This window comes from Gigantopelta aegis, chromosome 12 (genome assembly GCF_016097555.1).
Source record: "Gigantopelta aegis isolate Gae_Host chromosome 12, Gae_host_genome, whole genome shotgun sequence".
Taxonomy (NCBI): domain Eukaryota; kingdom Metazoa; phylum Mollusca; class Gastropoda; order Neomphalida; family Peltospiridae; genus Gigantopelta; species Gigantopelta aegis.
Genome location: NC_054710.1, coordinates 12,283,877 through 12,298,042, shown reverse-complemented (window position 1 = coordinate 12,298,042; position 14,166 = coordinate 12,283,877). Strand labels below are relative to the sequence as shown.

The 14,166-nt window shown below is 37.8% G+C and overlaps 1 protein-coding gene across 1 annotated transcript in view; it reads left to right on the top strand.

Moving 5' to 3' along the window:
• LOC121385827 (nodal modulator 1-like) overlaps positions 1–13,708 on the top strand; it is a 60,917-nt gene extending 47,209 nt beyond the window's left edge. Inside the window, exons 25-31 of the mRNA XM_041516616.1 lie at positions 922–1,063; positions 1,908–1,994; positions 4,329–4,439; positions 6,287–6,388; positions 9,242–9,361; positions 11,281–11,373; positions 11,860–13,708. Coding sequence (XP_041372550.1) covers positions 922–1,063; positions 1,908–1,994; positions 4,329–4,439; positions 6,287–6,388; positions 9,242–9,361; positions 11,281–11,373; positions 11,860–12,015 — 811 coding nt within the window. The 3' untranslated portion in view covers positions 12,016–13,708. The remainder of the gene's footprint in view (positions 1–921; positions 1,064–1,907; positions 1,995–4,328; positions 4,440–6,286; positions 6,389–9,241; positions 9,362–11,280; positions 11,374–11,859) is intronic.
• The last annotated feature ends 458 nt before the right edge of the window (positions 13,709–14,166 follow it).

Here is a 14,166-nt window from a genome sequence, read left to right as displayed (position 1 = left end):
AGCCTATAACAAAGGCTGTGGTATGTACTATCCTGTCTGTGGGATGGTGCATATAAAAGATCCCTTGCTGCTAATCGAAAAGAGGAGTCCATGAAGTGGCGACAGCATGTTTACTCTCTATATCTGTGTGGTCCTTAACCATGTGTTTGACGCCATATAACCATAAATAAAATGTGTTGAGTGTGTCGTTAAATAAAACAGTTCCTTCCTTCCTTCTGTCCATCCGTCTGTCTTTATGCCTGTTCCAGATATAGTTTTTCAGACTTTTGTTTTTGCAAAATATTAAGCTGAAATTTTGTGTATTGCTTTTACCATGTAGAGCTAAAGATCAAGTTTGACTTTCATGGGGATTTCGATACAGTTTGATAGAGTTATAGTCCTTGAATTGGAGAGATATGAAAATTTGTTGGGTCTGGTTTATATTGGAGAGTGTGGGGTTAGCATGTTCGTCTGTTTGTTGTGTGTCTCCTCGGAGCAGGATGTAACTCGGCGACAGAGCACCGACATGAGATGTAGAAGGTAGTTGGATCAATCCTCACCGGTGGGCCATTTGGTTATTTCCTATTCCACCTCATGCCTCACGAGTAGTATATCAAAGGCTGTGATATGTTTCCCCATCCCAACGAGTATATTATTATCAAAGATGGTAGTATGTGGGAAAGTTCATACCTGTGTATTTTTTGTGCTGGGGTGACATTAAATATTCATTCATTCTATTCACTCTGTCAGAATTGACAAATAATTGATGTCCAATAGTTAATAATTAAATAATCAATGTTCTCAGATGATGTTGTAAAACAAAACTAAATTTAAAAAAAAAAAAATTCAATGGATCATTTGCAGTTGTTCAGGAGGAGTTATCTATGTAAGAGACCAGACAACCAAAGCCAAAAATAATACCTTCCTTTCCTTTTTTTCCAGTTGCTATGGTAAAGTGACTTCTCTAAATGGAGAACCAGAACAAGGTCTGCTTGTGGAGGCTGTCGGCCAAGATGGGTGCTCCATGTATCTGGAGGAAAGTAAAACAGAAGCAGATGGTCGTTACCGAATTAGAGGCCTTGAGGTAAGGAAATAACATAGTGCTTGTCAGGATCATCACTTAATGTTTGCATTTACCATAGTTTGACACCAAATAGCCGATGTATTTTACGTGCTGGGGTGTCGTTAGACATTTATTCATTCATTCAAGTTAATATGTCTAACTTAATGAGTGAACAATTGTTATACACAAACTTCCAAGTCTCTGTACAGGTTATTAATTAATTTGTTTGTTTGTTCGTTCGTTCATTCATTCCTGCATTCCTGCATTCGTTCGTTCATTCATTCATTCATTCATTCATTCATGCTTGTCAGCACCACCACACAAACTCCCAGACATCCATCTACTTCCTGATTTCCCAATTATAAAGACATAATTTGACCAATATTCTTAGATTTCCTTGGGGGTTTTTGTGGGGGTTTTGTTTATGTTTGGTTTTGTAATAATTGCTAGATCAAATTTTTTGTTGTTGAAGAACAAAATACCAATGACTGGTTGCATTTTACTTTATAAATAGAAAAATAAATTGTATAGAACTCCTGACAAATACATGTACCCCATCCTTCCCCCATTTCTTTTCAATACAGTAGAAGAATTTTAGGCGGTCACATTGGCTGTTGGGATGTTTGGACCAGACTACTATCCTTAAGGGAATATGCATTTTGTTTGAGGTCAGGTGAAGTATTCTTAAAAGAGAAAACACCTCAAGTTTTCTTCAGAATGTTTTGTAACACATCCTATGATATGCCCTACCCTCCAGAGCATTACAATTATTACAGATACCTCCTCTCCCCCCGCCCCGAATATTAATTAATTGTGAACAGTCCCATCCATCTATCTTTGTTAAATGTAAGTTAATGTATTTCAGCCAAAATGTGTGTATGAGGTGAAGCTGAAGTCCGGTGAGATGAACACTCATGTGGAGAGAACTGTACCGAAGTCTAGAATTGTAATGGTGAGTATCTTTCTTCTTAGTTTTTTTTGTTTGCTTGAAAACACCACAAACATTTAATACGGAGCCATTGACGTGTTTGGGGACATCACAAACATTTAGCACACAGCCAAAGACTTGTATGGGAACATGAAGAACAGGAATGATAATGGTAAAGTAAATGGCGAACTCGCAGTATTTCCATTTCCATTCCACACTCCTGCCAAAAGGCCACACTGGTTTTCTTTTGGCAGTGTAAAATACTTTTGTTTTGACTACTACAGATTTTTTATCTTTAACCTGCACATTACTTAAACATGTTGGTTTCAGTTACTGATTTTTATAAATCCAATATGTTTCTGTTAGGCCATTATAAAACAAATACTAGATTTTTATTGAAATTTTTTATTTCAAAATGGGGTGGGAGAAAAAAGAAAATTATTTTATATTTTAAGGACATTAAAAATGTCAAACCTTAAGCAAATTTTTTTTTTTGTAATTATTTTGGAAAATATAAAAATACGGGGCAGACCTGTATCCTCGAGTGGGTGGCAATGAAAATCTAAAGTTTTATTTTTTTTATAGCTTTAGCACAAAATTAATTTTATTTGGAAGAATAAAGTTACAAACCTCCGAAACTTAGGTCAGCAAATTTGATGAAAATTGTATCTTCTATTATTCTCATGAATGTTCCAGAATTGATTAAAAGGAGTTAGTGGGAGGCAATTTTCTCTTTGTATATTACAAAATATCACCCACAAAAGTAAATTTGTGCAAAAGTGTGCATAATGAAAGTACTGCAGACATAAGTGTGATAACTGAATGGAAAGGAAAGGTTTTATTAATGACATACTTATCACATATGGCGTCGGTGTGATAATTGAAGACAACTCTTAAGAGCCTAACCTGACCTATGACATTCCCTTGTCCCCCTCCCCTCCCCTCCCCTCCATGCCCCACAAAGTGACATGAATAAATGAAGGAAATGTTTTATTTTCGGACGCACTCAACACATTTTATTTAGGGTTATATGGCGTCAGACATATGGTTAAGGACCACACAGATATTGAGAGAGGAAACCCGCTGTCGCCACTTCACGGGCTACTCTTTTCGATTAGCCGCAAGGGATCTTTTATATGTACCATCCCACAGACAGGATAGTACATACAACGGCCTTTGTTACAGCAGTTGTAGAGCACTGGCTGGAACGAGAAATAGCCCAATGGGTCCACCGACGGGGATCGATCCCAGACCAACCCCGCCTCCTGAATAAGTGAGAGTAAAAGAACCTGGACCTTTAAAGTGAAGAAAAAAGAATGAAATAAATATCATAGGACTGGAACAGAGTAACCAGAACTCACGGGAAGATTTTAGGATGATCGGGCTGGTCCATGGGACTATGTGGGGGGGGGGGGGGGGGGGGGAGAGTGTGGCGAATACCATAGGTGAGAGGTAGAGCTGGGCGGTATTGAAATTTGAGTTTTTATATTGATTTTTTTTGGTGATTTACCTTGGTATCTGTATGGTATTCAGTATTAACAGTACCGATACCAATGTCAAGTGCTTTAAATGCATACCTGAGTAAAGACTCACCCGCTAATTTCATCTCAATACAATTCAATTCCATACACAAGACTGTCGTCTGATTTATTCCCAACCCATTTTACATTTGTCAGATATATTGTGAATGCTTTACTAAATGGCGGGACCGACCTTGGTGGCGTCGTGGTTAGGCCATCGGTCTACAGGCTGGTAGGTACTGGGTTCGGATCCCAGTCGAGGCATGGGATTTTTAATCCAGATACCGACTCCAAACCCTGAGTGAGTGTTCCGCAAGGCTCAGTGGGTAGGTGTAAACTACTTGCACCAACCAGTGATCCATAACTGGTTCAACAAAGGCCATGGTTTGTGCTATCCTGCCTGTGGGAAGCGCAAATAAAAGATCCCTTGCACTGCTAATCGGAAAGAGTAGTCTACGTAGTGGCGACAGCGGGTTTCCTCTCAAAATCTGTGTGGTCCTCAACCATATGTCTGACGCCATATAACCATAAATAAAATGTGTTGAGTGCGTCGTTAAATAAAACATTTCTTTCTTTCGTCATGTATATTGTTAATGCTTTACTAAATGGCGGGAAACATTTTTCAACACCGAAATTTCATTATTTTGAAATTTGCTTGGTATGGTAAATCGGTATTGACATGATACCAATACCGAATGGTATATACGGTATACCATCCAGATCCAGAGAGAGGTCATGTTTAGTATTCCGGAAAAGAAAAGAAAAAAATGATCCAGGTTTTCTTTAGTTTTCGTTTGGAACTGTATACGTGTAAGTGATTCCTGTTTGTTTTTTTCAGATTGAAAACAAGGATCTTGTTGAAATGAACATCATAGCGTTCCGTCGAATGAGTCAAGTTGACGTCAGCGGTAACATTGTCACGCCCATCGAACATCTGCCAACCATCAAGGTTTGTGTGGTCTTTATCTCAGTCTGATAGTTAATATACTAGTGAAATTTGCTTTATGTTTTAAAATCCTGAAACATATTTAAGGGACAGCATACACCTGACTAGTAAAATCGTCCCTTTGTTTGTTGTAAAGTATTTTTGTGCTTGTATCCAGTTGTGGTTCATGTCCTGTGTCCTGGGCACATAAATCGGTCTTTGCCAGGAAATGTCAGTGGTCACACTCCACAGGAAGGTTTTAGGAGAGTGGCAAAATGATCATTGTGCCCTGTTTGTTTGCTTTTGGTTCATGTCCTGTGTCCATGGAAGTGATGTTCCAGTGATCGATTATAATTGACAATTGATCGATATGTCTCTACCGGTGTGATGATCGATTATAATCGACAATTGATCGATATGTCTCTACCGGTGTGATGATCGATTATAATCGACAATTGATCGATATGTCTCTACCGGTGTGATGATCGATTATAATCGACAATTGATCGATATGTCTCTACCGGTGTGATGATCGATTATAATCGACAATTGATCGATATGTCTCTACCGGTGTGATGATCGATTATAATCGACAATTGATCGATATGTCTCTACCGGTGTGATGATCGATTATAATCGACAATTGATCGATATGTCTCTACCGGTGTGATGATCGATTATAATCGACAATTGATCGATATGTCTCTACCGGTGTGATGATCGATTATAAAAATCCATAATTGATTGTGTGAGAAAATATGAATTGAAATAGTTCTTTCAGTTTAGAAGATAAAATATATATAAGTATGCTGGGGTTTGGATTTGTTTTCATGTGTACCGAAAGAACAAAGATATTCAATAATTACTAAAGATAAACTTTGCTATTTGTAGGGTGTACACGATAAAAGGTGCATGGTCCTTATACGTCAACTCCTTCTAAAATCCATTTAATTCTAACAGATTGTGTAATCGAAAGTTGATCGGTTGCTGCCTACCGATTATAACTGATGATCGACGATGAAATTCCAATTGATTTTCTCATCACTGGTCCTGGGCACATTAGTCGGTCTTTACCAGGAAGGGTGCGAGACGTAGTCCAGTGGTTTAAGTGCTCGCTTGATGAGCGGTTGGTGTATGATCAGTCCCTGTCAGTGGGCCTGTTGGGCTATTTCTCGCTGCAGCCAGTGCACCATGACTGGTACATCAACGGCCGTGGTATGTGCTATCCTGTCTATGGGATGGTGCATATAAAAGATCCCTTGCTGCTAATCGAAAAGAGTAGCCCATGAAGTGGCGACAGCAGGTTTCCTCCCTCAATATCTGTGTGGTCCTTTACTCTATGTCTGATGCCATATAACCATAAATAAAATGTGTTGAGTGCGTCGTTAAATAAAACATTTCATTTCATTTCGCCAAGAAATGCTAGTGGTCACACTCCGCACTCGCCAGGAAAGTTTTAGTTTAGGAGAGTGGCAAAATAAACTCCTTCCAGTAAAATTTTTAATAACTTGTTTTTGAAACTACATGTGATTGCTCGCCCTAGTACCAGTTCAGGAGAGTGATCTTCATCTCACCTTGATTTTGCTCATGAGGAACACTGTAAATCAGCTTTTTTAAAGTTCTTCTTCTAATTACTAGTTGCCAGTGTTTAGTGAGAAAGAAAAAAATAGTACTAAAACTTACAGGAGCTGGTATTTAGAAAGGAACCTGGTACCTATTAGCTTTAAGGCCAGTGATTTAATTATTACAGCGAATATTCATTTCCAATTCCTGGATATTCATTTTCATTCTCTGAATATTCATTTCTATTCTCTGAATATTCATTTCCTTTCCATGTGATGTCATTAAAACAAAACATATTTTGTTTTCAGATTCGACTATTCCGGGAAGATAACCCCGACTCGCCAATACACACGATCAGTCTGTCGAAAGTCAGCTTCTTCTACCTGCCTTCCCTGCAGTTTGATGGCACGGTCAGTGTTAAATACATAATATACAGCAAAGTACTCTTACAACAAACCGGAATAGACCATGATAGCTAGTTAATTATAGCAGTATAGTTTGATGGCACAGTCAGTGTTAAATACATCATATACAGCAAAGTACTCTTACAACGAACCGGAATAGACCATGATAGCTAGTTAATTATAGCAGTATAGTTTGATGGCACGGTCAGTGTTAAATACATCATATACAGCAAAGTACTCTTACAACGAACCGGAATAGACCATGATAGCTAGTTAATTATAGCAGTATAGTTTGATGGCACGGTCAGTGTTAAATACATCATATACAGCAAAGTACTCTTACAACGAACCGGAATAGACCATGATAGCTAGTTAATTATAGCAGTATAGTTTGATGGCACGGTCAGTGTTAAATACATCATATACAGCAAAGTACTCTTACAACGAACCGGAATAGACCATGATAGCTAGTTAATTATAGCAGTATAGTTTGATGGCACGGTCAGTGTTAAATACATAATATACAGCAAAGTACTCTTACAACGAACCGGAATAGACCATGATAGCTAGTTAATTATAGCAGTATAGTTTGATGGCACGGTCAGTGTTAAATACATAATATACAGCAAAGTACTCTTACAACGAACCGGAATAGACCATGATAGCTAGTTAATTATAGCAGTATAGTTTGATGGCACGGTCAGTGTTAAATACATAATATACAGCAAAGTACTCTTACAACGAACCGGAATAGACCATGATAGCTAGTTAATTATAGCAGTATAGTTTGATGGCACGGTCAGTGTTAAATACATAATATACAGCAAAGTACTCTTACAACGAACCGGAATAGACCATGATAGCTAGTTAATTATAGCAGTATAGTTTGATGGCACGGTCAGTGTTAAATACATAATATACAGCAAAGTACTCTTACAACGAACCGGAATAGACCATGATAGCTAGTTAATTATAGCAGTATAGTTTGATGGCACGGTCAGTGTTAAATACATAATATACAGCAAAGTACTGTTACAACGAACCGGAATAGACCATGATAGCTAGTTAATTATAGCAGTATAGTTTGATGGCACGGTCAGTGTTAAATACATAATATACAGCAAAGTACTGTTACAACGAACCGGAATGGACCATGCTAGTTAGTTAATTATAGCAGTATAGTTTGTTGTACACATTTGTACAAGTTGGTTATTAATGTATAGGAGATAAAACAGGACTTTACGATCAGTGCGTTCTATGCAGTAGTTTGTTCTAAGCATGTTAGTTATAAGTGTACTTTACTGTATAAAGTTGTTATACATCCGTTACACATGAGGTGTGATGGGTCACATGATTGATCAATCTCGATGGACTTGGGTTTTTTTTTTCCCCCACCACTGAAAGGCTGTGGTATGTCCTGTCCTGTATGCGAAAGTACATCTAAAAGTTTTCTTGCTGTTTTTTTGTTAAAGGTAGACTAAACTCCAACAAGAGCCTTAATGTGTTAGAAAGATGCATACCCAGACCACCAAGACATACTGACACTTTAACAAATGAAAAACACGTAATTTTAGAATTAATAAAAAAACGTGATTATTTCTTCTAACTGGGGGCAACCATTTTGTTTCGTTTTTGTGACGTCCGGTGGTATAGCTTGGGGCGAAGTGACGTCAGCTCAGGTCCAACTTCTCTATTATGCACAGTGTAAACAAACGCTCTAATTTGCGACAAGGCGCTTTGCTTTCATGAACCTGACTTGTAAAACAAAATAAATGACTTGATTGTATAATAAACTATTTAACTAAATTTATTTCAGTTTGCATCAATATAACGAAATGGAGTTATAGTATTTAAAAAAAAAAAATTAATCCAAAGAAAAAATGCATATTATTAGGCCTGTTGGTAGGATACGTTCGAGCAAAAACGACCACTCACGATACCCAAGTGATAATTTTCTTTTCTCTGGGACTGCGTAATTGGTCAGTTTTGTGATTTTAGATGGGAAAGTCTACTTAATCAAGGGTTTTACAGAATTACTTACAGTAATAAAGCTGGTAAAGTCCATTACGATTTGAGGTTATCACACAATACCCTGTGATCTTCATAAAAGAGGCACGTCTTTTTAGTGTGTCTAGACACAGTGTCTAGGGACCGTCTAAATATACACCTGCCAATCAAGAACCACAGGTACAGGCCACGGAAAGAAAAGACCAATTAAGCAAGAAAACACTCCGACTATTATTTCAGTACGTGGGTTAATTTATATACAAAATATAATACAGTTATTTCAACACTTTGACAATGGTGGCTTATTTTGTATTGAAAAATAAACCACATACACACATTGCTGTGTTACTGGGATGAATATTATTACAGAACATTGCGATGCATCCACAAAAATCAGATATGTTTTGTTTCTTCATTTCGAAGACTAATTCCTGACGTGACACGTTAGGTATTACGTAACCACCAGCTCACCAGAGGGCGTATTCACTGGGATGGTACAAAATGGCTGCGCCCGTTATATATAATAGCCGTCACATTTAACCGTTTTATTAATTAACTATACGATTATACTTGTTGATATTAAGCAATAGTGTGCATTATATATCGTTGAATATGCACACCAGTCCAAAAGCCTTGCTTTAGCATTCCTTTAAGTGTGGCCTATGAGATGATGTCTGACACTCGAGTGTGATAGAAAACCAAATGATAGCCAAAGTAGATCTAGAAGTTAATTATCTTGTCTTGTAGGCTTTATTGTTAAGTGTGACCTGTGAGGTGATGTCTGACACTCTGGTGTGATAGAAAACCGAAGGATAGCCAAAGTAGAAGTTAATTATCTTGTTTATCTTCTAGAAATACACGCTGAGACTTGAAACAACTCTGTCGAGATCAGCTTATGATTACGTCCTGCCAGAAGTGGAGTTCACAGCCAACACTTCCTACCAACACTTCACTGTCAGGTTCCAGCCCACGGTAACAATATATATATACTCAAAAATTGTTGTTGTCTTTTATTTTGTTTTACATAAGCTGACCTCTTAACTTATGCAGTCCCCAGGCCAAGGTAACAATATATATGCTCAAATTTAAAAAACAAAACAAATTGTATTACATAAGCTGTGGCTCTTAACTTATGGCACCTTCTCCTTCATCCCAAAGACCTCCCTGAAACCAATTTCTTTAATACCAGATTTTACCCTAATAACACCCGGACTGGATTTCTTCCAGAAAGAAAGTTTTGGTATGGCGCTGTGGAATTGAATATTTACAATGTGTGCCCAGAATGCAACAGGGGTATGGGGGGCCTCCCCCGGCAAGGAAATGGGCTAGGTTTAGGGTTAGGGTTAAGAAATGATAGAGAGTCATTAATTTCTTTTCAACATCACCTGTCCTGCATATTCCCTACAATTAGTAGACTGGTCCGAACATCCCAACAGCCAATGGGATGGCCTAAAATTCTTCTAATCCTGAGGCCCACTCCATTAAAGAATCATATCTGGTTGGGTATTAACGTTTTAGGGATGAGACATAGCCCAGTGGTAAAGCGCACACCTGATGTTCGGTCAGTCTAAGATCGATCCCCGTCGGTGGACCTATTGGGCTATTTCTCAATCCAGCCAGTGCTATATCAAAGGTTGTAGTATGTGCTATCCTGTCTGTAGAGTGGTGCAGATAAATGATCCCTTTCTATTAATGGAAAATGTAGCAGGTTTCCTTTCTGGGACTATATGTCACAATCACCGAATGTTTGACATCCAATAGCTGATGATTAATAAATCTGTGCTCTAGTGGTGTCGTTAAATAAAACAAACAATGAGTTGTTTCAAAACATATCTAGCCAGTGCCAGATTAACACAGTAGCAGACATAGCAAATGCTATGGGACCTTTTGTTTTACATTATGGTTATTTGGCCCATTGACTGCAATTATATCTGATCCTAAAAGTTTTTACATGCTCATGTACCACGAAGGTTTCGAGCATGTCCACCCAGGGTTCAGCCTCTGGAGGCCAGGGGCCCAACTCGGGGCAGAAATATACTTGGGACAATTTTGACTTTATCCAAAATAAGGGAGGGGACTTTATGATTTGTTTGCATCTTGGCCAAACTAAATAAGCTTATTTTTAATTTATGTATGTAATTTTAGATGCATTTTAAGTCGGGCAGTTCTAAAATAAAAAGTTTAACAAAGCTCTTTGGTATTTAGCCCTAGGAGTCGGTAAGGAGGTTCTCCACTAGGAGATTGGGGCACCCGCCAAAGCAATTAGAGGTCACTATATAAGCCTATGGTCGTATAGGGGTGGGCATGTGTATCCACAGTTGTTTAATCTGACACTTGTTTAAAAAGTCCAGCTCGGGTTTCATTTTTGTTGTAAATGAAATTATTTGAATATAATTTTTGGGGACATTTAATTCAAGGTATAATTTATTTAATTCAGGTAAAAAATTAGTACATACTTCTTGTTGAATATTATTTATTGTGGACATGTAATTCCAGGGAACATTCTGTTCAGTATCGTGTCGCGATTCGCTACGCAAGTTTCAGAGATCGCTACACAATTTAAAAACATTAAAAGTAGTTACTAATCAATTTTCAATTGAGTAGAAATATCTCTATAATCAAGATTTTGAAAACAAAATGTTCCCTGCCAGCATGTAAAATCACTACCGTGTCGCGATTCAGAGATTGTTACACAATTTTACAATATTAAACAGTAGCTGCTAATCAATTTTCTAGTGACTAGAAATTTCACCAATCAAGATTTTGAAAACAAAATGTTCCCTGAATTCCAGGTAAACATGTAGTCTTTACATTATTTAAGAAAAAACGATTTTTCTTATAAAAGTTTGAGACGGCCCCTGTGAGTTTACCTTGTTTGTGTTTTCCCACAGAGAAAGCCCGGGGAGCAGGAACTGTCGCGAGGATCGTTCTTGATTCTACCTCTGACTCTTCTCACTGTCTTCCTAGCCTACAACTACCAGAAGGTGAGTTTTTATTTCATTTCCGTTTACTCTTGTGCTTATATTCAATCGAGGTTCAAGCATGCTGTCCTGGGTGCACACTTGAGTGGATGTCCAGGATAATGGGTTAGACTTTGTTGTTTTAATCCTGCGTTTTTATTTTTCACTGAAACAATGAAAGTCGTCATTTACTGGTGAAGTTAAGTAACAGTGTGACGAGTGTCACCCAAGTTTGTTATGATGTTATTTATGAATTTTATTTAAGTGGGATACTAAATTCTCAGGTGGGATACCAGATTTTTAAATGTTAGTATCCAACTGGGATACGAAGGAAGGAAGGAAATGTTTTATTTAACGACGCACTCAACACATTTTATTTACGGTTAAATGGCGTTGGAAACTGGGATACTGCCCAAAATGTTTAATCTTGAACACTGATTAATTAATCAATGTGCTCTAGTTGTGTTGTTAAACAAAACAAACTATCTCTCTCTCTCTCTCTCTCTGCAGGTTCTGCCGTATGTATCCCAGTACATGGGTAAAGTGATGCAGTCTTGGGCCAGTGGAGCGCGACCACAGACTGTGTCGGAGGCTCCGATACCAGAACAGCTTGATATGGACGATAGCATCATCGTAAAGAAGAAAGTGAAACCGCGCAAGACATGATGAAAACAGACATTAGATTTAAAAACTATTAAATTAAATATTTTTGTTGTATCAGGGAGAGCAAGTGTATGGTGGGGAAAGACTTGATGAAAACAGACATTAGATTTAAAAACTAATAAATTAAATATTATTGTTGTATCAGCGAGAGCAAGTGTATGGTGGGGTAAGTTACTTTCCTGAAAAGCACAAAGAAAAAGACTTGATGAAAACAGACATTAGATTTAAAAACTATTAATATTATTATTGTTGTGCGAGGGTTGTGCCTAGCGTGGAATGATGGGGTAAGTTTCTTGCCTGAAAAACAAAAAAAAGTCAGACTTTGCAAGACATCATGAAAATAGACAATTAGATTTAAAAACTATTAATATTTTATCAGGGTTGTAAACGTACCTTGCAAGACCTGATGAAAACAGATCTATATTAGATTAAAAACTATTAAATTAAGTAACATTATTGTTGTATCAGACTCAGAGATAGCAAGGAAATGGTGGGGTAAGTTGTGCCTGAAAAACACAAAGAACATTGCAAGACATAATGAAAACGGACATTAGATTTAAAACTTAATAATATTATTGTTGTATCAGGTCTGTACCTAGCAGAGATAGCAAGGGAATGGTGGAGGTAAGTTGCATGCTTGAAAAGCACAAAGAAAAAAGTCAAATGACTTGCAAGACATGATGAAAACACACATTAGATTTAAAAACTGTTAATACTATTATTGTGTCAGGGTTGTGCCTAGTGGCGATAGCAAGTGTGTGGTATGGTGGGGTGAGTCGCTTCCCTGAAAAGCACAATGAATGCCCTTTTCAGTTTATTTATTTCAACTTAATTTTCGTACTTGTATTCATGCCTGCTGCCCTGGGCACACACCTCAGCTGTCTAGGACAGTGGGTTAGTGGTTAGTTAGAGCAAAGGAAGTGCAGTGACCGTACTGAACTGTTAAAACTCACTGTGGGTAGAAGCCAGTACGAGGGTGTGAACTTGGTACCCCCAACTCTTAGGGCCAATGACTTAACCACTATGGCAGTTTACCTGGAGAAGACCTGTGTCCAAATCTGTATGTTACTGTCCCCACCTCCACCATTATTTAGGCTAAGCATGGCTCTGTTTATCAATTGTATTTAAGGGCTGTTCTAGAAATTATCTAATGGTGAGAGATTAGGAACAATGGTTTCTAACATCAGACCCTATATTAATGTGTCCAAATCCTTATGTTACTGCCCCCCACCTCCACCATTATTTAGGCTAAGTACATGTATGGCTCTATTTATCAACTGTATTTGAGGGCTGTTCTAGAAATTATCTCATAGGGAGAGGTTAGGGACCATGGTTTTCTAACATCAGATCCTATATTAATGTGTCCAAATCCTTATGTTACTGCCCCCCACCTCCACCATTATTTAGGTTAAGTACATGTATGGCTCTGTTTATCAGTTGTATTTAAGGGCTGTTCTATAAATTATCTCATAGGGAGAGATTAGGGACCATGGTTTTCTAACATCAGATCCTATATTAATGTGTCCAAATCCTTATGTTACTGCCCCCCACCTCCACCATTATTTAGGCTAAGTACATGTATAGCTCTGTTTATCAGTTGTATTTAAGGGCTGTTCTATAAATTATCTCATAGGGAGAGATTAGGGACCATGGTTTTCTAACATCAGACCTGATATTAATGTGTCCAAATCCTTATGTTACTGTCCCCACCTCCACCATTATTTAGGCTAAGCATGGCTCTGTTTATCAATTGTATTTAAGGGCTGTTCTAGAAATTATCTAATGGTGAGAGATTAGGAACAATGGTTTCTAACATCAGACCCTATATTAATGTGTCCAAATCCTTATGTTACTGCCCCCCACCTCCACCATTATTTAGGCTAAGTACATGTATGGCTCTATTTATCAACTGTATTTGAGGGCTGTTCTAGAAATTATCTCATAGGGAGAGGTTAGGGACCATGGTTTTCTAACATCAGATCCTATATTAATGTGTCCAAATCCTTATGTTACTGCCCCCCACCTCCACCATTATTTAGGCTAAGTACATGTATAGCTCTGTTTATCAGTTGTATTTAAGGGCTGTTCTATAAATTACCTAATAGGGAGAGGTTAGGGACCATGGTTTTCTAACATCAGACCTGATATTAATGT